The sequence below is a fragment of the Macrobrachium nipponense genome, chromosome 6 (assembly GCF_015104395.2).
Source record: "Macrobrachium nipponense isolate FS-2020 chromosome 6, ASM1510439v2, whole genome shotgun sequence".
Classification (NCBI taxonomy): Eukaryota; Metazoa; Arthropoda; class Malacostraca; order Decapoda; family Palaemonidae; genus Macrobrachium; species Macrobrachium nipponense.
Genome location: NC_061108.1, coordinates 99,018,724 through 99,045,595, shown reverse-complemented (window position 1 = coordinate 99,045,595; position 26,872 = coordinate 99,018,724). Strand labels below are relative to the sequence as shown.

The 26,872-nt window shown below is 37.1% G+C and overlaps 1 protein-coding gene across 6 annotated transcripts in view; it reads left to right on the top strand.

Moving 5' to 3' along the window:
* The window catches only part of LOC135216669 (neither inactivation nor afterpotential protein G-like), a 43,663-nt gene that overhangs the window by 8,219 nt on the left and 8,572 nt on the right, over positions 1 to 26,872 (top strand). For 5 of the 6 annotated variants that reach the window (XM_064252057.1, XM_064252058.1, XM_064252060.1 and 2 more), the window contains exons 3-12: positions 12,606 to 12,916; positions 13,797 to 13,988; positions 14,871 to 15,063; positions 15,732 to 15,892; positions 16,317 to 16,484; positions 19,127 to 19,280; positions 19,867 to 20,006; positions 23,347 to 23,530; positions 24,159 to 24,408; positions 25,686 to 25,803. In XM_064252057.1, coding sequence (XP_064108127.1) covers positions 12,606 to 12,916; positions 13,797 to 13,988; positions 14,871 to 15,063; positions 15,732 to 15,892; positions 16,317 to 16,484; positions 19,127 to 19,280; positions 19,867 to 20,006; positions 23,347 to 23,530; positions 24,159 to 24,408; positions 25,686 to 25,803 — 1,871 coding nt within the window. The remainder of the gene's footprint in view (positions 1 to 12,605; positions 12,917 to 13,796; positions 13,989 to 14,870; positions 15,064 to 15,731; positions 15,893 to 16,316; positions 16,485 to 19,126; positions 19,281 to 19,866; positions 20,007 to 23,346; positions 23,531 to 24,158; positions 24,409 to 25,685; positions 25,804 to 26,872) is intronic. The other variant, XM_064252063.1, reaches the window with a different exon arrangement.

Here is a 26,872-nt window from a genome sequence, read left to right as displayed (position 1 = left end):
GAAGCTGGTGAGAGTAATACTGTTAAGTGAAGGAAGCCATCAAACATGCAACCCCCACGTGTTACGCGCTAATACTACGAGCTAGATTAGATAATAAAGGTCAGAGACTTTCTCTCTCTCTCTCTCTCTCTCTCTCTCTCTCTCTCTCTCTCTCTCTCGCTTATTCAATTATCGCATTAAAAAGTGCCAGAAGCTGATAATACTTCCACCTGCATAGTCATTATCATTTGAACTACTACATATGAGGGATTTTTTCATGTTTTCTTTATTGCAATTTACTTTATCAGCTTCATAATCGTATCTTTTGACATACGTCAGTCATACAGTCTAAAATTAGCATATCACAGCAATACTGAAAGTGCTTAAATATTGCATTAGAAATGACATAGTTCGCAAAAACTGCTTAAAATTGAGTAATTTGAAGAAAGTTACAAATGTTATGGAGCTGTGTGTGTATGTGTGTGTGTGTGTGTGTGTGTGTGTGTGTGTGTGTGTGTGTGTGTGTGTGTGTGTGTGTGTGGGTGGGTCTGTACGTCTATAGACATATGTGTTATTAATCCTAGGCATATTTCCAGCAGCAAATTTTTACTCATAAGTATGTTCTAAAGTTGCCGAAGACAAAGAAAAAAAATCTCTTAACATTCCTTGCAACTAATATATATTAGTCTTTTTATGGGAGACGGAAAATTTCGGAAGTGATTTAAGTACCACAAACATTTGGAGCAAATAATGAATTTGTAAAAAAAAAAAAAATAATGAAAAATAATCAAATAAATAAAAAGATTCAGTCACTAATTATTTTTCTTATTATCCGGACTTGTATGTCAAAAGGTGCATCTCAGGTTTTGTACCCTTTCTGAAATGTATCAGTTTCATTACTTTCACCCGCTATCTTCATTTATTACATCAATGAACTGGCGAATGGATTAGAACATTGCATTAAATATATCTTATAATTAAGAGAATCCTTTATTACAATACATATGACAGGTGACAGAAAAGAGAGAGAGAGAGAGAGAGAGAGAGAGAGAGAGAGAGAGAGTTGTGACTAGTTATTCAGGAATACCATTGCTCAAGAAGTATGGCTTGACATACGTAGAGAGAACTCGGTAATCCTGTTTCATGGAATAGACTACGTTCCCTTATTTGTCTCGAAAATTAGAGCTGTATGTTTCCATACGAACCTTTCCTTAATCATCAAAACATACTTTGTCATCAGTCTGGAAATTCTTCGTGTCTTTGTCTATGAAAATGCTTGACACAACACGAACCAGTGAGCATCATATCACATGATGAACGCTGTAGTCTTCAGGCCTTGAAGGCCTATTGAAAACAGTTGAAAACATTAAAAATGAGTTGTCATCAAATAATATCACGTGTTGTCAGTTTTAGCGTTATAAGTGCTGTTCATTGCTGAAAATGATCCTTTAAAAAATTCAACCCAGAAACTAGATTGCGTGTTCTTAAACAGCATACACATATATTTCCAAAACGTATGAAAAAATAAGGAGCCTTTAAAGTTAGATAGTCAGTTCTCTGACCAATGCAAACGACAGTAACCTAAAAAAAAAAAAAAGTCGAATACCTCTACACTTTATAAATCAAAGGCCATTAATGTGATGTCGTACGAACTGAAATTCAAGTGCTGCCCACAGATACTTGTCCTAAAATTTCGCTCTTACGACTCACATCCTAGAAACCTTCTTTCATCTTCCTCGCTCCCATTTTCTATGACGATATCTTCATGCAGATATTTAGACATTAAACAGCATTCAATGAACAATACAGTAAGTAAAGCAAAGAAAATTAACACGAAAGAAAACTTTACTGTGAAAAATATATCGTTTAAAAAATTAATTTCTAAAATATTTCAGTCAGAAAAAAAAGAAATACTAACAACGACCCGGACCCTCAAGTAAAATTATTGCGTTTTGTTTATTTGTTCATTTTCTCTTCGTTCGTGAGCTGAATCTAAGCGGAAATACAAAGTGATTTAGTTTCTTGGCAATTTCAGGAGTTACCAGCTGGCGCCTCTCGACTTGCGAGTCATGTATCTCAGAGTGGAAAGCGAATTTCTGTGTCACTCTGTGTCTTCTTAATTGCTTTGGAACTTTTACATTTGTCACCCGGTCCCACAGCCCCAACTCTCACCTGACCTTACAGTAACTACGGTACTATAGTAGATTCACATCAACCATGCATTTGATGTCTAGGCCCGTCCCTTACGACGCTCCTAATTGGCTGTTGATAGGTCAACACAGGGCTGGGAACTCTCAGTCTCTCTCAAGAGTTCACATGGCTAGGATCTATGTTCCACCTCTCCTGAGAGATACGTCTTTCTCTCGAGAGACTGAGAGTTTCCAGCCATGTGATTGGCTTATCAACGGCCAAGTAGGAGCGTTGTAAGGGACTGGCCTAAACATCAAATGCACGGTTGATGTGAATCTACTATAGTTGTGGCAGGGTATTGTAACTTACTTTCTGCTATGTCGTATCTAGAGTCTTCCGTGCGGATGAGTTTATTGAGCAACTCATGGGAGAGGTTTTTTGCATGACGTTAAAGAGATATCAAGAATCACAGCTCTAAGATGTCCTTCAAAAAGTTAAGTCAAATGCGTTAAAGACGGCAATTCTAATTCATTATATGTTCATTGACGCTCTGGTTTATCTTACTTAAAAATAACATTAAGATATAAACAGATAATCCACGATTCATCCGTTCCCCCGAAGAACTCTTCACTAAATCATTTCTTACTACATCCTTCCTCGCTCCCTCACTGGAAGTTATGACAATCCACATCCTGTCACAAAACTTTTATCCAACTATGTTAGGTAACAATTGAGAGAAAGAGAGAGAGAGAGAGATACTGTTGTGACATGCGCTATAAGTTTGTATATTTATATGTGAGTTCATGTATATGTAAATGACAAAGAAACATAAACACTATATTTTCAACAATTCACAGAAAGAGCAATGGCCAAAACAAACCAGATTTGAACTCCTACTCACTTATAACTAAACCTCCTATGCAAAGCTTACAGCTGTAACTGGTCTTGTTTTGTATAACTTTGTTGTCTTTATTTTCCATCCTTACAAAATTTGTTTTATAATCTCAAGCAGATAGGTACACTCGCACACACACTCTCTCTCTCTCTCTCTCTCTCTCTCTCTCCTTCCTCTCTCTCTCTCTATCTCTCTCTCTCTCTCTCTCTATATATATATATATATATATATATATATATATATATATATATGTATGTATGTAGTATACATATGTATATATATAATATTTACTTATATAGTCATTTATTTATTTATTTCAGTGGCTAAGATATTGGAATTCTGTACCGAAGTGGGTATAAACTATTTATTTAATTAGCCCTGTGCCGGCTCTTGTAATTTTACTTTAGTATTCTGCTTAACTCTATATATCACAATATGTTTAAAAGAGTGAAGAAATATAATTGGAAAAAGTAAATCAATCGATAATAAGTTGACAGAACCACCCTCGGCTTAGCGGTGACCCCAGGCACCATCTAAGGGCATATCTCCCACTATATATTTCACAAATGTAACTTCTTCCGTCATTCAACACTTGATAAGGGTGGGGGTCAGTCCACCGAAATATACTCCTTAGCTTACAACCAGAGTGTTTTAATGTTTTTTTTTGGTCTTTTGACAGATATATATATATATATATAGTATATATATATATATATATATATGTATATATATATAGTATATATATATATATATATATATATATATATATCATTCGAGCTACAAATGTCCTTTAATATCTAATTCGCTCTACCTCGGAATTGATATATTTTCATATATGTACCGAGGGGGAATTTTTTAGTCGATAATAATTTCGTACCCCATGGGATCGAACCACCGTCCAGTTGGAACGGGGAAACGAAATCAGGATAGGACAGTGACGCTGCCGACCGAGGGGGAATTTTTTAGTCGATAATAATTTCGTACCCCCATGGGATCGAACCCACCGTCCAGTTGGCCGGAACGGGGAACGAAATCAGGATCGGACAGTGACGCTGCCGAAACGGCAGCGTCACTGTCCGATCCTGATTTCGTTCCCCGTCCAACTGGACGGTGGTTCGATCCCATGGGGGTACGAAATTATTATCGACTAAAAAATTCCCCCTCGGTACATATATGAAAATATATCAATTCCGAGGTAGAGCGAATTAGATATTAAAGGACATTTGTAGCTCGAATGATTTATATGAAATCACGGTGATGTGATAAATATTCATATAGGATATCCTATATATATATATATATATATATATATATATAGATATTATATATATATATATATATATATATATATCTTTTTGATGCACGTGTGTCAGATTGCATTCGTTGCACATGGATTGAGAAATGTGCGAGTGTGCTGAGTGTATGAGTTAAGAGGGCATTGTGGTATTGTACAATTACGTATTGTAGAAGATTCTGGGTGTTCATTAACCCATCCCACAAGCAAACAAACACACACTCATATATATATATATATATATATATATATATATATATATATATATATATATATACCCACAATAAAACATGCGACCTCGTCCATTCCTCAACCTATTAAAGTAGTCCACTGAAGGACGTAATTTATTGTTCTAAGATCAGCGAATGACTATCTTCCTTACGTCTATAGAGATCTGGATACACTCAGATATTTGCTTATCTAAGTGTAGCCAGATAAGCAAATGTTTTGTCTTCAAGAAATTGTGGAGACACAAAACCCACGTGTGATTTCTTGTCATTATTATTAAATGTGAGTTATTGAGTTATGAAATCGCCATGAAAGATGACAGCTAGAAGAATTAATGAGCAGCGAATGTGCTGAACATAATACTGCAAAAAATCAAATAAGTCCATCCGTTGAGAGCATGTTACGCGCCACTTTCACTTTCAACAAAAGTTGCCCTCAGAATGAAATTCCCTTTCCCAAGCAGTCGAGAACAAGGCGCCATAAACTTGAGAATAATACTACGCTCTGCGCCGCCACTAGCATGAGGAAAATTTCGCATTTAATGTATTAGCAGTTTTCGCCTAATGCGAACGACTGCTTACCATGTTTCTGAAAAATATCCTTATGAATTTCTGTCATCGAGAATAATAATATAAGCACGAGGCAAGTTAGCCAAGCCACTTACAATTTATCTAGAGAACCGTTATAAGGGTTTTTCATTACCCGAAAACTTGATACACGCCTAGCGGCAGGGCAGCCAATCAGAATCAGCGTTTGCGTTTTTGTTATCGTTGCGTGACATTCAAGCAGTTGACTAAATATTTCGTCAATAGTTGCTAATAACGGTGGGATTATTACTGATCGAGCGATAGTTTTACCGCAATAGTGAGTTTAGACAAAGCAGACTCAATGGTAGCGTGTATATGTGCTGAATCGTCCCCCTATTGTAGGAAAAAAGGGAAATAGGTATGTGCTGTGTGCCAATGCTAGTGATGATTGTGAGCGGTTGTTGACGATAGATCTTAATGATAGTGGCATTATTAAGCAAGGCAGTGTCATATAATAAAAGGTTTTGTAAACAGGCAAGCAGCTATACTAAAGATAAGAGGCAAGCAGCTATACTAAAGATAAGGGGAGGCTAGTAACCTAGTGTGTCAAGAAACCGAGAATCTTGGATGATGAATGGGTGCATCTAAGGCCGAAGATAGCAGGGAGGGGAATTGAGCCAGTCTGTTACCTCTGAGGATATAAGTTTCTTAGGATAGGTTGTCTGAGGTAGGAACGACAAGAGAGGGGCCCAACCCCCAAGAAAATAACTGCCGTTTTAGGTGTCCATGCCACTACATCCGCACCAGATATATTTGGACACACACCTGACCATCAAGGCACTGTACGACAAATACCCTGATTGGATGGATGTCAGCCAGCCTGATGGCGCCGCTGTGAAACTAGAGATTTTTAGTCGTCATTATAAGATCGATTTTCGATGTGTGAAGGAAGAAGCATGCAGCAACTTTGAGCAGCTCACGAAAACTCTTGTTGATGGGAGGCAGATGGGAACAAATGTCTCACCATGATCGTAGACAGTAGACAATTAATAATAATAATAATAATAATAATAATAATAATAATAATAATATAATAATAGTCTGTATCCCTGTGTCTTGAAGATTGCTAAACTCTGTGGCTACGACTGGGCTGTGTCGCCATCGGCGTCTAGCAGACCAAGCAATGACCTCAGTCTTTCTATCAGCTTGGCGTACTGCAAACGCAAATTGCAGCCAGTTCTTTTTAGCATAGCCGGCCTCCCCTACCCTTTGTTGATGACCCTTTCCCTGTCTTTTGATTAACGCAACTGATTACTCTATGCAGATAATAAACCAAATAAGAACTTGTCAACTTTGGTAAGTAGAATAATATTTTGTCATTATCCATTTTTTAATCACTTTTCATCTATTTGTTATCTTTATGCATTAATCACCACCATCTTCATCATTAATCACATATTCCAGGTCTGTTAATATTATTTAATTGTTTACTAATGTTCATTGGTGTGATAATATTTTTGGTATTTAATTTTTTAAATTGTTTGGAAGGGATTTGGAGCATTGTTAAACAACTTGAGGTAGCAATACAATCGTGATTTACTCAGTTTCAGAGTGGAGCATTGCAAGTTTTTTGAGTGATGGATTTCCATGTTCTTCTACAGTTCATTTAATATTTAATGACTCATGTGAAAAAGTTATTTTCACCTCTATTTACACTCTAATTAGACACTTACCTAGTCTGTATATCAGAAAAAAAAAGAAAAAACCTGGGTAGTGGGCTTATGTCTTGGATGTGTGTGTTTATATTTGGTGAAAAGTTCTGATGATCTTTATTTTCCCTGTTGATTTTACTTACAGTTTGTTAGCTATTCCGTAAAGGTTGCTGAGTAAGATAGAGAGCATTCTGATTGAAGTGTGTCTCGAGAAGTCAAATGTTCCGAAAAATAGTGTTGCAAGTCCTTTACGGAATTAAATGCATTGTCGCAATTTTAATAAAAACGGAATAAAACGCAAAAGGTTTCGTCAGCTGACTTAATTTGATTATCAAAAAGTTAATCTTCATGGTGTCTTAGATTACGAATACTCTCCATCTATCCTGAGATTCACACGAATTGAAATACTTGGTATACTACAAGAAAGAATTCTTTGTAGAATTTCTTGTATAAACTGGTGTTACATCAGTGTGGTCATCAACGTGGAATGGAAAATTGATCACTTGGACTAAAATTAATCCGAAAAGACATGTAGGAGGAAGCCTATATATACATATATATATATATATATATATATATATATATATATATATATATATATATATATACATATATATTACTGTTTGGGTGTTGTGAATCCCTTGAGATAAAAAAAGCTGCTTTCATATTCACCCCGGTTATTTTCTGCTTTGCAGAGAATCGTAATTACAATTCTTTCTATTAAAGAAACATTTTTTTGATCAACTGATGAGTACCCCGCCTCTCTCTCGTCTCTCTCTCTCTCTCTCTCCTCTCTCTCTATATATATATATATATATATATATATATATATATTATATATATATATACATAGAGAGAGAGAGAGAGAGAGAGGCGGGCGGGTTACTCACCGGTTGATCAAAAAATGTTTTCTTTAATAGAAAGAATTATAATTATGATGCTCTGCAAAGCAAAAAATAAACGGGAAGAATATGAAAGCTGCTTTTTGTATCTCAAGGGATTCAAAAAGCGAAACATCATATTTATATATATATATAGATATATATATATATATATAATATATATATATATATATATATATATATTACATATGTATTTATTTATATATATATTAATAATATATAATGTATATTATTATATATCTATATATTATATATATATATATATATATATATATAATTTCTTTATATAATATATATATATACTAATTATATATTATATATATATGCTATATATATAATATATATATATATATAATATATAATATATATATATGCTTCCCCTACATGTCTTTTCGGTTTTATTTTTTAGTCCAAGTGATCAGTTTTCTACGTTGATGACCACACTGATGTAATACCAGTTTACGCAAAAAATTCTACAAAGAACTTCTACCTTATAGTATACCAAATATTTTAATTCGTGTGAATCTCAGGATAGATGGAGAGTATTCGTAACCTAAGACACCGTGAAGATTAACTTTTTGATAATCAAATTAAGTCAGCTGACGAAACTTTTTGCGTTGTATTCCGTTTTTATTAAAATTACGGCAGTGCATTTAATTCCGTAAATTTGCAACACTATTTTTCGAGACATTTCGACTTCTTGAGACACTTCAATCAGAATGCTCTCTATCCTACTCAGCAACCTTTATATATATATATATATATATATATATATATATATATATATATATATATATATATATATATATATGGAGAGAGAGAGAGAGAGAGAGAGAGAGAGAGAGAGAGAGAGAGAGAGAGAGAGAGAGAGAGAGAGGCTGGCGGGGTACTCATCAGTTGATCCAAAAATGGTTCTTTAATAGAAAGGATTATAATTACGATTTTCTGCAAAGCAGAAACTAACCGGGGAGAATATGAACGCTGCTTTTTTATCTAAGGGATTCACAAAAGCCAAACAGTAATAATCGTGATAAAATTAAGATTACGTACAGAATTCAGAAAAGGAGGAAATTCAGAAACAACATTCCATATGTGCTGAGATTTGCAACAAAAAAAAAAAAAAAGGACCACTACTTTCCGAATCAGTGACGACCGATTATGACGGAATTACATAACGGGTCCCCCCCCCCCCCTTCCCCCTTCCCTTCCCCCCTCCGCCCAAGCGCCTTCGGGATTCCATTGCAGTGTTTCCGTCAGCGTGGGCCTGTAGGCGGCGCCACAGGATCTCCTTGCAGGTGGTCAGTCTGTTCCTGACGTCGTTCTCTCAAGCGTTACTTCGCGAAATAATGGTAGCAATAATTCATTTTAGTATTGAGATTGGCACAAATGTTGGTATGTATTAAGCTTTATAATGGCCTACTTGCTAGGTAATCGTCCCATTTGTGAAAGATAAGAGAACCAAAGCCGAGAGAAGAGTTTTAGTAGAAATGGAGTGAAGGTTTGAGTTATGTAATCTTATTTTCCTTCTTATCCCTTCATTTGGGAAGGTCGGGAGATTAATGACTACCCTTTTTATAATTTTATATTTAAGTGGCAGTCATCGTCATCAACGATGTGACTGGGAAGGGTCTTATCAGCGAGGAGAGAGAGAGAGAGAGAGAGAGAGAGAGAGAGACAGAGAGAGAGCGAGAGAGGGCGGACGGAAATGTGGATACAATGGCTTTGTCAGAGTCCTAGTTTGGTCCGTTGTTATTTTATGACTAATGAATATAATAAGGTAAACTTGGCTCACCTTTTCGTTTAATTGGATGACCATTGTTACCAGCATTTTCAGTCTTAATTCTTTTATTATTTTGACAATAAGAGATTGAAGTCAGAACTAGACGAAGAAATAATCTAGGCTACATATGCAAAGATTTTGCTCAGATCATTCTCAGATTTGGGGGCTGACGAAGTAAGGGGTATTTATACCCTTCGGCAATGACAAAAATGTGGGTAACTTAGGCGTATGAAGCGTTCCCTTTGAATCGTTCTCGATTCAATAGTAGAAGTATGAATGTGAGGTGACTGCAGTCTCTCTCTTTTCAGTAGTTCCAACCCTACTGTGGGAACCAGTTGCATGCTGGAAAAAAAATCGAATTTTTCATGGCTTAGTTATTATTTCTACCTTATATTATCGATAAAGACATGGTTGATAATTAAAAGTCATACTATTTCAGTTAGATAAGAAATTAGGGTATAATTATTTGAGAAAGAAAGAGAATCATGCAAGTTACCTGATGGAAATCTGGCCCAAAACGCAAAATAGCAAGAAACCTGTCTCCTGCCAACAGCTTTGGTTAAATATGCAAATCTGATCTGCCCATTTGACTTTCATGACTTCCATTCAGCAGTCACGGAGCCGGTTCGGCATTCAAATCAAATTATAAAATGATAAAGATTAAGGACGACATTTTTTAGGAGAGATTTGTGGGAGGCAAAATTCATGGTGCAAATAGATGAGACGATGAAGGTAACTGAAATTGTTGTCATGTTGGAGAGGGAAAGAACCACATTTATTTTCATTTTTGGAAAGAGAAAACGCTATGGCCCTATAAGAGCGGGAAAGAGGAAAAAAAGGATTTCTTTTTAAATTAAGAGACTGTAGGCATTACTTAAGGGTCTTTGCAGCGTCCCTTCGGCCACTAGCTGCAACCTCCTTCATGCCTTTTACTGTACCTCCGTTCTCTTTTATCCATCTCTCTTTCCACCCTTTCGTAACAATTGTTTCATTGTGCACCTGTAAGGTTTTCCTCCTGTTACACCTTTCAAACCTTTTTACTGTCAATTTTCTTTTTCAGCGCTGAATGACCTCATAGGTCCCAGCGCTTGGCCCTTGGCCTAAATCCCATCATATTCTCTATCTTTTAAGTTAAGAAATATCACAGGTTACTTCAGAGATACACATTGACGGTGTTCTGTGCTAGTCAGTGTCGGAAATAGGTCATTATGGGCCCTAGTGCAAATTATTTGAGTGGGCCCTTATCAGGAAAAGCAAAATTAATTGCCATTTAATGATGATGCTGTAGTATAGATAAGAATAAAAACTACTACTACTAATACGACTACTATTATTATGATCATCATTATCATTTATATTTTCATTGTTTCTATTACCTAAACATATTTACAAATATATTACCAAATCAATCTACTAAGACATTATGATGGGGCCAGATGGGCCCCCAATCACAGTGGGCACTGGTGCATTGCACCTCCTTCCCCCCCAGTACTTCCGGCACTGATGCTAGTCATGTCGGCTTGGTGTTTTTGGAAAGCTGAAATCACCACGAAAAAGGAAAGTGTGAAATTTTAGCAAAACGAAACAAAAAAAGATGTGCCAGCTTAGGACTACAGTAAGTGGCCTTTTCGAATCGGAATAGAAAATTCCTGCCTGAATGTACAACGCCGACACTTGTGGTCTGCAGCTCTGAATACATAATGGATTTATTCCATTGAAATACTGAGACTTTATGTTACTCCTTAAAAAATGAAATAGGATGAAGAGGACGAAAGAGAACAATAAATATATCGGATATGCAAACTATTTTATACTTGGAAACATTACTGAAGTTGTAACCTTGTTTAGTACGATATATGAAATATCTCAATAAATTGTTGATCACAGAGAAAAGGTTAAAACATAAGATAGTGCAGTTTCTTAAGTGGGTGAACATTCCTGTAACGGAAGAAATGCCTCGTAATTCTGTAGACTTTAAAGGTCTCAGAATTAACTGGACTGGCAAAACGAGAGCAAGGAAGACTTGGAAGAAACAAAATCTCGTGCTTGGAAAAATAGGTGAACGGGAAGTCATACAAGTTAACCATCGGACGTCTGTAAAAAAAAAAAAAAAAAAAAAAAAAATAGAGAGGAAATGGGATTGAATAGTTTGCGGTATAGGAAAACTATTAAGATGACTTTGCCTGTCCATCCACACTTATGCTGTCCATCCTCAGATCTTAAAAACTACTGAGGCTAGACGGGTGCAAATTGGCAGGTTGATCATCCACCCTCCAGTCATCAAACTTATCAAATTGCAGCCCTCTAGTCTCAGTAGTTTTGATTTTATCTAATGTTAAAATTAGCCATACTCGAGCGTCTGGCACCACCAGGCCGTGGTTAAAGTTTTATGGACCGCGGCTCATGCATTATTTTACCTACACCACCAAACGATAAATCTATTTTTGCGGCCATGATTAAACGCTGTACAGAAAACTAGACAGCGCCGAAGAACCTTCGGCGAATATTTTTACTTGTTTTTTCTTTCTTTTAGGCAATGATCAATTTAATATTGCTAAATTAGATACCGAAAAAAGCTAGAATTGCAAGAACCTGTCCTTTGGTATTAAAGATTTCTCATTTCAGTATCAGTTATATCCTTTTTTAGCTACGAATAAATTTATCAGGTTTTGATAACATCATGGATTTAAGATATATGTATTTGCAAATGGCAAGGTAAGTCACATTTCGCAAGCGAACGCCTTATTTAAGAATATTAACGATTGTACCGTATATTCTTAAGAGATTGAAGAATATCAACTTTCTCGAAGACAGAACTGTCAGTTTTCGTTGACATAATATGATAATTAATCGAAAGTCCAAAAGAAAAGCGGAAGAAACCATTCCTGGAGGTTTATGCCGCTGTCTGTAGACCTTGGCTGTAGTAGCCTGGGTTGTTTGCACATGAAAAATTAGTGAAATCCGTCTGTATTTTTTCTCCTTGATTTGAAACCGCTTATCGCTGAAACCGATATGATTGAAGACTTTTTTTTTTTTAACTGAGTTTTATTTGTGGAAAACAAATATCGAATCAGAAATCAGGAAATCTAGTGAATAGACTTTTTCGCCACTTGTGTCAACTTTAACCCTTATCTCTTCGTTCTCCTTCTTTCCAACAGTCTTCATTGGTGTGATAGTTGGAGGAGCGGCTGTTATATGGCAGACATACTTCACACCCTCGCCAGGGGTCATTTATAAACCAGACAGTGTCTATGACTTCATCATCGCGGGTGGTGGCACAGCGGGCAGCGTGTTAGCTGCCAGACTGAGCGAGGTAGAACATTTCAAGGTCCTCCTCATCGAAGCAGGACCAGAAGAACCCTGGCTCTCGACCATCCCCTTGGCCGCACCCCTGCTTCAGAGGTCGAGGTTCGACTGGGCGTATCTGACAGCGCCCCAACAGAAATCGTCAATGGCTCTGAACAACAGGGTAAACAACGATAGCTTTTGTTTTTGTTGACTCCTTCCTTCTTGGGATGAAGTCAATTTTATTTTCTCCTTCCCCTTTTTCTTCAGGACTGGGCTAAAAACGGGCAGGAGGATGGCTGTCATACCGATATTTATAATGACATAAAAAAATCGTATAATTCGAAAAAAAAAAAAAGCTCATAGACACATCCTCATTTGGTAATGCATCAATTACACATCGGCAACAAAACCCAAGAATTGATTGTAAACCCGTCTATCAAGATATGTCGAAAAAAATATGGCAAGTCAGTCTGCACCAGGCTTCAACACTGTCATCTTCACAGAAAATCTTCCTTCTTTTCACTCTTTATTCATATCCCCTGATGTGTAAGTACCAGAAAATACCCTTAAGGTACGAATAAAAAATTATATCATATTATGATGAAATAATTTAAACAGACAGGGGATAAAATGAAGACCATTTTTTCTCGACCATTCTATTTGCATATTGTTTCATTTTTGTTTTATTTATTCATTAATTTATTTATTTATTCATTTATTTTTCTTGATCTAATATTTGAAAAGGGGGAAATTAATCTTACGGTGCCTACAGTAGCATTTTCCCGGAACAACAAGGTTTAGTCATCAGTGGTACCTACATAGTCAAAATAGTTATGGTTATGATCATTACCATAATATCACTCAGTTATTACTATCACTGGTGCAACTGTTACCACCGTTGTTATCACTGCCTTTACTAACGTTATAAAGACAAAATTCTATTTAGTTATTATTGTTGCTAATGTTAATGAAGTTTTAATAAGCTTATCTCAGTAGAAAGGGATTGTTGATGAATTTTGTGTATCGTGCGTTGAGGAATAAGTGAATCAAATCTATTTCAGCAATCAGCTTGGCCTCGGGGCAAAGTCCTGGGCGGAAGCGGATCCATCAACTACAACATCCATATGTACGGTTCCCCGCAGGACTTCGAGACGTGGGAGAAAGAGTTCGGGGCCACGGGATGGGGATTCAGCGAAATGAAGAAATTTGCTAACATGGCCGAGTGCTGGAGGCTGCGACCCAAACTGTTCAAGGTACGTCACTCTTCCAAGGAGTTTAATTTTTTTTTAGCTCCATTTTTTCTTTATATAGGTTAGCAAAATTATGCAAAAGTTTTACGTGTGATGGAGATCCGGACTGGAAAAAATTGATTAAATTAAGAAGAGATAAGAATGTAACCTTATAATGAAGGAGAAGCTTTTGGAGGTTGGTCGCTGGTTCTGTTCCAAATGTCACCCACGTAGCGGGGTAGGTGCCGTCAGTACACCTCACGGGGTGCATTGTAAGCATTATTAAATGTTCTTTGCAGTGTCTCTTCGGTCCGTAGCTGCAATCCCTTTCATTCCTTTTACTGTACCTCCATTCATATTCTCTTTCTTCCATATTGCTTTCCGCCCTCTCCTGACAATCATTTCATAGTGCAACTGCGAAGTTTTGCGCCTGTAACACCTTTCAAACCTTTTTGCCGTCAGTTTCATACCCACCGCTGAATGACCTCATAGATCCCAGTGCTAGGCCTTTAGCCCAAACTCTATACGTATTCCATACCGTTCCTGCCGCAAATGTCCTAGACCTGTGAGTAAGAAACTGAAACCTTACGTAACGTTACCGTAGAATTTGACAACCAAATTTGATAATTACTACATTGTAGCCTATGTGCTCTCTCAGTGCTTTGTCTCCTTGGTCAGGATTGATTTTGCTGTCCATTTCGTATAGGCTTTCATTTGCTATATTTAAAACAGAAAGGTGAAAAACTGCTTAGATCTGACATCAAAATGATGCCACTTAACTCTCACTTTTTTCAGTAACTAACTGGTATTTGTTCGCAAGCAGTAGGTAACAGTGGGATGCACCGTTAAACAACTATGTCGTCATTCGAATAATAACAAAAGATATTCAGTATCTGCATTTTACAGCAGGATATGTGTGTCGCCGATGCCACCGAGCAACAGAAATCCGGTGGTTGCAATAGTACCAGTGATTCGGAAAGCGAGGGAAAGCACGTCAGACAGCGCCAGGATGCAGTGCAGTGTTATGATCCTCCTCTCCGGGTAACCACCGCGAATTCCACTCTCTCTTACGTGTTCCTTGAAGCTGGGAAGGAGTTGGGTAAGACGCTGCTAGTAAAAGTTTGTTATTACAATAGATTTTTGGCCTAGTAGCTAGGCCCATTCTTACTATAGCAGCAACAAGACTATAACTAGATTGTGGTTGTTGAAAATCTCCTACGTGGCTCGTCATTCTCTTCACTTATGTTATTCTCTGCTTGGGTTATTGTTCACTAAATGTTGCAAATCGAGTCTTTCTTCAGTTACCTAACTTCTTTACCAACTTTTCACCCACACGCAGACATTCTGTACGTAGTATGTAAGACTTTAGTTTACCGAACCAAATGGCTACATCCCCATCTACATTGGCGTGAAAGAGAGTGAAAGCTAAGGGCTTTCAGGAAGGACGGACAAAATTAGTCAAAACCCTATTTGGTCCTGATCGTCTTTCAACTGTTCCTACAAAATAACTTTCACCAACTGTTATATAAAACAATATACTTTCTAGAGTATCAAGTTGATGACTCATGATGCCATATTATGTAAGCAGGTAGAAATGATAATAATTAGATTTCTTAAGCATTTTAGGTGAAATTTTATTCTTCCATTCTTGTTTGTTTTAATCTTTTCGCCTCCCTCCCTGAAGTTGTTTGAGGTCTATGACCCTCTTACGTCATCAACGGTAAGTTTTTTTTCTGATAATAACTAGAATTGTTTCGTGTTTCCAAGGTCTGCCGGTGGGAAACCTCAATGATGACATAGACTACGGCCTGATGGCCGCCCAAACGAATGTCTACCGCGGAAATCGATGGAGTTCCGTCAAAGGATACCTGAGACCAGCTCTAGGGAGACCAAATCTTCACGTACTCGTTAATGCTCATGCCACAAAAGTACGAATACTGATATTTGCTATTTCGCTTGTACTATACGCCACTTCTCTTTGTCTTCTCCTTCTTTTATATAGACAAATATTCTGTACCGTGAAACTTGGGTCATGTGAATGTGTGTTTATTATTTCGTAATAATAATTTGTCACTGGAGCTTTGCACTTAGAAAACTATTTTGAACCTAGTAGCCTTCATGGTTCTACCGCAGATCTGCTTGTAAAAATTTCAACAATTTTTGAGAAGTCATTCCTACTTTGTTCGCAGATTATGTGACAATGCTCAGCATTTTACTAAAGCTTTATTAGTTAAACTGCGCCTTACTGAACCTTCCTTATTTCATTGTCGGTACATAGAGGGTGTGTTATGTGACCGTCCTTGTTTCACTTCTGTACTTACAGCCAGTGTCGTTATTTTTCTCTCTTTTCAGGTCATCTGGGAAAACAGGAGAGCAGTAGGCATGGAATACGTAATGTACGACGTTGCTCACAAAGTCTACGCCCGAGCCGAGGTTATCCTGTCCGCTGGAGCCATAAGCACGCCGACCATACTCATGCATTCGGGCATCGGGAGTCCGGAAATTCTCGAATATTTTGATGTATGTATCTGGACTACCAGCATATCTGCATTTCTCTTTTTTTTCTGCCCGCCAGAAATATGCATCGTTTCTGTATCCTTAACAGTTCTACTACCAATACGGACCAGTACCCTTACAATAAAATTCTTGTTGATACGATCGACAGTGCCAGTAGCTGTTGTTAGCACGGTCCAAACACAAATATACTTTAGTCAGTTTAGTGGTATCAAGTGCAGTGCGGTCAGCCTTGAACATGTCTTCAATAATTTTTTTTTATCTCAATTAGTTTGGTATATTAAATGGAAGCTTCCTGATCTACACATACATAAAAACATACATAAATGCACACACGTATATATTTATATTTATATATATATATATATATATATATATATATAGATATATATATATATATATATAATATATATGTGTGTGTGTGTGTGTGTGTGTGTGTGTGTGTATATGTATGTATGTATGTATATTGGTTAAAACAGTATGATATAGTGAATTCTAGATTTTATTTTTGGGAAGGGGCGCGGCATTTGAATGGAATCTTCTGATATGTATAATAAAGTCCCGCTTTATAAAACATGGCCTTGGTCTTCTCTGGGAAGCACTGCAGGATTCCCCGGAGGGGCCAGGTACCAGATTCCCTCCAGAATCCCCGGTAGGTGGTCTCTGTAAATCACGTTGATGTGACGTAGTTTTGCAAAGACAGAATCCATCCTTGGCTCTGGAGACGTCGTTAGCTCCAGGATGGCTTCCGTGTTCTCTAAGAACATTAGAAGCCAGGAACTGTGTCGTGTGTCCTTTTCCAAGATACATCGAATCAATTTAAACGCCTGTGGGTTTCAGATTCTTTCCACCAAGCATGCAGCTAAAGCTATCCCAGTTTGCATGTTCAAGTAATTTCTGTCGGGATCGACGCTGACAGTGTAAGAACAACACATTTTGCTTAAATGTACAGGTGTAGTTTTCTTGTCCGCGTTGTACCTCATATCATTATATTAAGCACTTTGCGGCCTTGCCGCCGACATATCATTCATATATGTTAACTCAGTATAGCAAATAATATTCATGTATTAGCATGGCAAGAAACAAATCCGGGTCGGATCGTGTCATTGTTGTTTTTGATTAAGCTGACCTTGTGTCAGCACGGGCTCTTGCTCACAGAGCAGCCCGTAATGTTATTGTCAGTGTCAGTCGCGCACTACAGATCCGTCCGCACACCTGTTTATAACCTGAGCTCACCTTTTACGGGCTGCTCTGTGAACAAGAGCCCGTGCTGACACAAGGTCAGCTTAATCAAAAACAAGAAGAAGCTCACCTGTAAATAAAGCTACGGGCTGCTCTTGAGCAAGAGCCTGGGCTGGCATAAAGCCAGCTTAATCTTAAACAACAACGTAAATAAATTATCAGTACCTGACTACCTGTTTCTCTCTAAACCTCACAACAGGACTGGAAACATGAGCTTCAAAAATTTTTTATCCTCGTGCTATTGAATTGCTGAGTAAAACTCGTTTAGTGAGCTGAATTTAGCGGATGGTTGTAGCCTCGTCTTTTTTTTTCTATTTTTTTCCTAATTTGTAGAGGTAAACGAAATCTGACATTAACAGGGCACATACGCTGTAAGTATAAGAAAACTGTGCACCACCTCATACTAAGGTGCAAAGAATTCTTTATTTGCTTATTTTTATTTATTTATTTATTTTTAATTATTTATTTTATATTTATTTGTTTATATATTATTTTTATTTATTTAGAGATTGCATCATATGGCGACGTGTTCTTAGACATTTCGTATTCCTTTGAATTCCCCTGGCCTGTTTTCATACACAGAATTGTGTCTGTTTCCAACGTTGACGACTCTTTTCTGTTCTCATTGTTAACATTAATTTCCTCCAATTCTTTGATATTAGGAAATTATGATTTTTGTTCTTAAGTAGTGGTCGGTTTGGATAAAAGCGGCCTTATGTCATCACGGGCCAAACCCTTGAGGCAGCCTGCATTGAGGTGAGGTTTAATAGGAAGTAGGAGCTCTAGCGTGGACCTCTATACTCTGACAACCAACGATGACCTTTCTTCATATGAATTTCCTTTTCAAAATATTAAACGGAATTGTTTCTTTTTCTGCTTTATTATGTTTTGTTCCCTTTAGGACAAATATGATATGAACTCCATGTTTTCATTACAAGAAATTTTCCATCTAGAATATACTCGTCTTTATATATATACATACATATACATACATACACACACACACACACACACACATATATATATATATATATATATATATATATATATATATATATATATATATATATATGTATATATATGTATATATATATATGTATATTTATAATATATATACTATATATATATACACACATACACATATATATATATATATAATCATTAAGCTACAAATGTTTTATATCCTCCAATTCACGCTGCTTCGGGAATATCACTGATAAGCCCCTTCGGTGATACTCCGGAAGTAGCGTGGATTGGATGCTAAACGATGATGTGATAAAAATTCATACGCACTATAATATATATATATATATATATACTATATCTATATATATAATATATATATATAATAATGATATGTATTTATCAATATCGGTGACCTGCATTTTCTCCTTTCTGTTTTTCAGATTCCTCTTGTAAAATCGCTTCGAGGTGTTGGCGCTAACTTGCAGGACCACCTCAACCTTCCACTCTACATAGATATTAAGTCACCAATATCTCTCACTCTGAATAAACTTCAACATCCAAATACTGCCTGGAACTATTTTGTTCATGGCACAGGTAAGATGTTACCTTTGTACTGGGTACAAAACACTATGGGTTTTTATTTTCTTATAGAAATCACTTTCGGCCACAACCATAACATAAAAGTTGTTAGATTAAAGGAGCTTCCCGCCATTCCGCTCAGGCGTTCTTTCATAGTGCAACTGCGAGGTTTTCCTCCTGTTACGCCTTTAAAATATCTCTACCCAATTTCCCTTTCAACTTTCAGCGCTGAGTTGCCTCGTAGGTCCCAGTGCATTTAAGCGGAAAGCGTGTAAGAACAGATTGACTTTTATAAATGTTTGTCTTGAAATGAGAAATTAAAAAGCAACAGAGGGTCGAGGGAAACCGCAAATCTCGACATTTCAAATTGCATTGTTAGTTTATTGGGACAATCGTGTTTCCAGGTTCCACATATTCTTGAGTAAGTAACACAAAGCAGTTATTTCAACGGCTAATCCATTCTTGTATCATAAATTTGAATCGTTATTGACACATTTCACGAAGAAGTTGTGCATATTTGGAAACTAAATAATAATAAAAAAAAAAATGAAGACGGCATCACTATTTCAGGCGGTGTCTGATTTACTCTTATTTCCTTCAGGCGATTTAACAGGTGCAGCCATCGAGGGCGTGGGCAACATGCCCATAAAGAAAAACATACCGGAAGTGGGCATCATACTCTTCAATCTTGGGAGCGTTGATAAGCAACTGTATTCTACCATCTCTAACATGAAGATGGAAGTAAGTGTTCCTGATTATCGTAAAAATGAGATTACATAAGACCCCAACGAAAAGAAAGGAAAATGCCTTTTGAAGTGAAATCGTTGAAGGGCACAGCTGTTGATAATGAACGATAAGATAACCAAGCAAAGAAGTAATATCTACGCCTCAAAAAATTCGTAGTTACTGTATTCACTTTGCTAAAGACGATGAAGATTTATTTCAGGCAATGTTATTCGTACATTCTGCAATGTTACTGATGCTTTTCCTGTTGTTCACTTGCATTCACTTTCATTACACGAGTCTTTCCACACTCCTTTAAAACCAATGTAGAATTGGTCACAGTCAAGGCAAGGGATTTTGTATACTCCTGTCTTTGGGGATTGGCCTTTGTTGGACGTTATTCAGGGATTTGGCTAAGGTATTTGGGTAGGTGAAAGCAAAATGGTTAGAGTTTCCAAGTGTCTGTGTCAACGTCTTAATCGTGTCCAGGTGTGGGATTTGTATTTTATTGTTGGGCGTCTCTTTGGCTTGTTTAGAAGGGGGCTTATCCGTAAGTAGCTGCCATGTTTAAAGTGCCCATACCATATAATTGAGAAAGCGATCCATAAAGCAAACATAATCCTCTACTGTCCCCCTCAAAACAAGACCAGAGAGACACCCAGCAATAAAATAAAAATTCCACACCTGGACAGGATTAAGACACTGACACAAGCACTCGGCAACTCTAACCCTCTTGCTTTACTTACCCAAATACCTTGGCCAAATCCTTGATTAACGTCAAACAAAAGCCAGTCCCCAAAGAAGACACTGGAGTATACAAAATCCCTTTCCTCAACTTTGACCAAATCTACATCAGTTTTACAGGTAAATCACTCCCCCAGAGATTAATACAACATAACTGTTCAATTAGGTATGGACAACAGAACTCAGCTATTTTTAACCACATAAATAACCATAATCACAGAATAAACTGGAATTTGTCGTAGAATCAGCTTTTATTAAACAAAGAATGACAATCTATCTTTCAAAAGGATCGCAGGACTCAGATATTATAGATAAAATCTTCCTCCAACCCAAGGAGGTTGAATAGGTGGAGATGCCCTTTTCCCGGATTAGTGAAGCCGACCCGGTCAACATGTGTAGGGCAAAAAGCTTACTCACTTTACCTGCTGCATGACCTACCAAAAAAAAAAAGAAAAAAAAACGGTAGCTCAGTTTAGCTCAAATATCTGTTTTGGAAGTACATAAGCTAGTTCTTGAGCTACATATGGATGCAATCAAAGACTCAGCAAAACCTTAAATCTATTGGTTACATTTCATCGATAACTATTGTGTAGGCTATAACTATTGCACATTTTTTTAAAAACATGGAGACAGAGAACCAGCATATAGATAATTAGACAAACCCTATATGAAAATTTATTTTTCATCTTTTCTTTCATATTCATTATAAAGATAGCGAAGACAATATGTCAACTGCACTAGAAAACAAGCAGTACACATCTTCATTTAGTAATTTACGTTGGTGATCTGTTTATCTACCTCGTTCACTTGTGACACAATGCCCCTTCATCTTGCAATAAGTGGTGATGTCAAGTACAGTATCATATTTGGATATTATAGTAGCAGCATTCTTACTTTCATTTGTTACACACTTATTATATTTTGTTAAAAGAAGCAGTAGAAACGGTGAACTAGTCTTATAGGTGAGATTTCATATACATTCAAAACTTTATATTACCTTTGTAAGCGGGTACGCACGCTCACAATTGTGCAAGTTAGATGATTTTTTTTTATGCTTTGGTTCGCAGTTTTCCAAAAGATGAGGATCTTAGAGAAAAAATGGGTTCGAGGCAATGTGCTCAAAACGAGAACTCAATGATACTCTATAGCTCAGGTATGCTCATTAAGAAAAAAGATACAACTATTGCAGCAACCTAAACGTCGTCTTGTCAAAAAGAATAGTGATTTGAATCGCGTTTTATGTGAATTAAGGACGAAATCTTTCAAGTGCGCCACTAGGTTGGACGAATTAGAGAATCGTGCTGGTTGTTGCCAGATCCTTTAGAAAGGCAGTTTGCAAAGAACATAAATCTTCCATCAAGGGGGATGTATTCCCAAAAACTGTGAAGTTTTGCCCTCACCCTTCATTTATATTCCCCGCATGCATATCGCTACGTTCGGAAAATGTTTGATACACGTTTACCGCATCCTAGAACAACTTTGAAGTGGTATGAACAAGTAGATGGCCAACCAGGATGCACGAATCCCTCTTTTTCAGCATTAAAGATGAAAGCTGGCGCATCATCGGAAACGGGCAAACTTCTAATTCGTTCTTTAATCATGGATGAAATGACAATCAAACAGCAGGTAGAATGGGATGTGAAAAATCACTGTGGGTTTGTTGATATGGGTACAGAATTAGATAATGATAGCATTCCCAGAGTAGAGAGACCCTTGTATTATGGTAACTGCAGCAAATGGTAACTGGAAATTGCTTGTTGGATATTTCTTGATTGAAGGTCTTGGTTCTCATGACCAACGAGTAAATTGGATTCGGCAATGTTTAAGTAGGCTTCATATAGCTGGGGTTACTGTTATATCATTGACATTTGATGGTCTGTTAAGCAATGCTGCAATGGTCAAATAATTGGGATGCTGTTTAAACCATGATCATTTTAAAACTTCATTCCCACATCCACTAACTCAGTAACTAGTCTGCATCTTCTTTGATCGTTGTCGTATGTTGAAGCTGGTAAGTAACTCGTTTGGTGATAGAAAACATTTTATTGATGGAGAAAACAGCTCAATTAAATGGATTTATATAGTAAAATTGCTCAATGTGCAGGTCAATAAAGGTGTGCATCTAGGGTACTTAGATATGAGACGGTCATGTGGCGGGCAAAGCATTTGGTCCTTTCTGCCCTGCACGTCTGGTATGTCCGCGCGTCCCAATGGCTTTACGGATTGGGGAAACTGACCTGTGACTCCTCCACCCTATTAATTAAACCTCCTTGCTCCAACCAGCGGTTAATAAGATTAAAGAGAAACTATCAACTGCTGCTCTTCTGCTAGTTTGAGCCGCTGTATTTCAAGGGAGAGCATTAAAAGTAGGGTATTTCGTATGACATTAATAAAACAGCGCAGAAAACTATAATATCAAAATACTTTTTGAAACCGCATTACAGCATCTTTCATCAAGAGGTTTAAACGATTTATTATCTTTCAACCATGAAACATCAGTTTACTATTGTTTCTAAGAGTTCTAAATACCACAGGATAAAGTACTTAATCAAACAAGATCTAGTTTCTACGTTTTAGGTATTTTTACCTTAATATTATCTTCCTTTTATTCCAGTCCTTCGAGACTCAGTTCCCGCACATGGACAACAAGAGCTCGGAAGGTTTCATCTTCCTGACGTCTTGTCTTCATCCCAAAAGTCGAGGCAACATTAGGCTGGTCTCGAGTGACCCCCGACACCCTCCGTCCATTGACCCCAACTACCTTGATCATCCATATGACCTCGGCTGTATGAGGGATGGTGAGTGATTCCAAAAGGGCTGTAAATATAAAACTTGGTCAAAATGCATAACCATTAATGCAATTTGATAAAAATTTACATGACAGTAATTCATTATGCTTAGATGTAAATGTCATTAAGTATACAAAACTTTGAAATCTCAACGAGATCTGAATGCTCAGCTTCCAGCAATTTTGTAGTTTAATAATGAATGGGGTTTAGTTTAGATACCTTATAGTTTAGTGGTGAGACAGATTAGGCTATTTTGGTAAGGAATTTTACTACGTAATCTTTTAAGTACCAACGAGATCTGTTGATATATTAACATAAAAAAATATAAAGGTTTCATGTGGTTAAATGAGATGTGAGTCTGGGTATGAAATTTTAAGTTTTGCTTCCCCTGTCGGCCCCAAAAATTACAATTTTTTATGGGAAGAATGGAATTTATTCTTTTAAGGTTATTTTTCATATTTTGTATGTTTTTCATTGGTGCGTTTCTCTTCGTGCTTGTTACTTCTTTTTTGTGATATTTTTTTCTTTTTGAGTGTCGGAACATATTTTCAAAATGCCTTGCTATGATAGGTAATTACACGAACCAAATATCTGTCAATAATTTAAACTAATATCGTTCACTGTTTGTTTGCCAAAGCCTTCAAGTTCGCAATGCGACTCGTCAGAACGAAAGCCTTCCAGGGAATTGGTGCCTCCATGCACCTACCCAAATATGAAGAATGCACCATTAAGGGAGGATTGGACGAAGAAGACGATACCATCGCTCTGTACAACGAATACGTGTCATGCATCGTTCGTATGGCAGCTATTACGGGATACCATCCCCTGGGAACAGCGAGGATTGGCCGAAGAGATGATTATATGGCAGTGGTTGACCCCGAGTTGAGGCAAGTCGAGTCCCTTTGGTCTTAAAGTTTCATTCACTCCATCGACACTACACTTGACTGTCATCCCTTTCAGTGGCGGATTTAAGGCGGAGGTGGAGCCACCTAGCCATGTGCCCTCCGCCCACCCACCCCAAAGGATAAGAATAATAGAGCATTGCTTTCTTTCAATGAATCATTATTAGTAGCAAACACTTTCTTAGTTAATGATTATTTCAACAACAACTACTACTACTGTGTGTACATATTTGTGTGCATATATATATAAATATTGGCATATATGTACCATACAAGTTAGCGCCTCAGTGGAGTGATCGGTATGGTCTTGGCCTGCCACCTCGGTGGCCGCGAGTTTGATTCCCGGGCATTCCATTGAGATTTGAGAGATGTGTATTTCTGGTGGTAGAGGTTCACTCTCGACCTGGTTTGGAAGTCACGTAAAGCCGTTGGTCCCGTTGCTGAATAACCACTGGTTCCATGCGACGTAAAAACATACAAACAAACAAAACCGTACAAGTTACACACACACACGCGCGCATATCCATATATATATATATATATATATATATCATATATCTATATATATATTATATATATATATATATATATATATATATATGTGTGTGTGTGTGTGTGTGTGTGTGTGTGTGTGTGTGTAAAATTCCTATATCCGCCACTGATCCCTTGACTTCTGAAACACGGGAAATGTAAACTGGTATGTAAAAGATTTGTTTCCTCCTTTACCCTCACATGATCAGATTTCATCAACTCAATTTGTTCTATCGTTACATCCATCCAATTTTTTTCCTATCTGTCTATTTCTCCCACTACAAATCCTTCTTGTGCTATATGAACTGCCCTCGTAACTTAAACACGGTTTATCTTAGTATGGGTTGTATCATCACGAAAAGCCACGGGCCAGTTACATAAAGCAATTAGACAACGTAGTCCAGTATTACAAATTGCTTGTTCTTTACGGAACTCTTTGCCTGCTGGCGTATGGTCCAGTACCTCATACTTATACTCCAGAATACCTGGTAAGGAGCCGAAAAAAAAAAAAAGCTTCTCGACTTTCTGAAGTATCCTAGTCAGTGGGTAGATATGTAAAATTTAAGATTCTTAGCTCGGTGCTGTTTAAACTGTGTTTTATAAATAAATGACGTGGAAAATGAGTAATAAGAAAAGAAATGTAACATTAAGAGGTACATCATGCCATATCTTCGCGCTTGTATTATTTCTTGCCAAACTCTTGTGCCTACTTATTGAATTCCTCATTTCAGGGTTCATGGAGTTTCTAGGTTAAGGGTAGCTGATGCTTCTGCCATGCCCACACAAATTTCTGGTACACCAAACTCTGCCATAATTGTATTGGCTGAGAAGGCTGCGCATATGATCAAGGTAAGTCTTGGGGTAATGTGTGTGTGTGTGTGTTTTTTTTCATCAACGGGTTTAATTGATGTCAAAAAATTAACAACGGTTTTCTTATAATTAGGTAGTTATCGACTAATGTCTTGACATTTTAATAACTAGAGCAGGGCAAAAAATGGTGACCAAAATTTATAACTACTGAAACTGTTGATGTAACCCTGTATTAAATGGGAAAACTTGCTGGATGTAACTAGATATTAATATATCTAAATGTACGCTCTGGTACTCCAAATAGTACTTGCCAAAATGTTTCATGTCTTCCTTCTGTGAGTGAATAATTATCACAAATAAAGAATGCTTCGTGGCTCCATCAAGCATTATTGCTCGTTTCCTCCATCTCTCTTCAAAACACAACAATCCTCTTCGACACTATTTTTCCGGACTCCGGACAAAGTCCCTTTCTTCCCGGTCATTTACTTTGCACTGATCTAGATCAGCTTTCGTCTTCTATCTCTGTGTTTTCCTACAGTTTTCTTTGGAATCTGATTATCATCCAGTCTTCTTAGATTGGTTTCCAACTAATGTTATCTAGTCACAAATTTCTCATTGGTCGCTGCGAGACCAATGTATCCCCAGGAATATTTTTGGGCAACGGTAATAAAATTTGCAAATGAATATCACAATTACAACTCGAACAGCAGAATGGTACTTTTCGATCATTTACACCATTTTCTTCTTCAGCTAACTGTTTGGACCTTGGTGCAAATGTTCAAAAGCTATCATTCTCTTGCTGAGTAGTATTGCTTCACTGTAAAATATTTACTCATAAAGACAACTGTGATATTACAATCCACAGCCACAGTATAGTGATGTAAAAAAAGATAAAGAAATCTACTTATTATTATCTTGAGCTGTATGTATGGATGGGCCATCTCATGATGCCATAAGTAAAAGTAGATAACGCCAACACAGAACACTGACGTTAGTGTCTGTTGCATATATTGTTGAAGTACTATCTCCAACTAGAGCCAACACCTGTTTCCCTGCCAATTCACTATCTTTTAACCAAAATAGTAAATAAAATCGCCAATTTAATTAA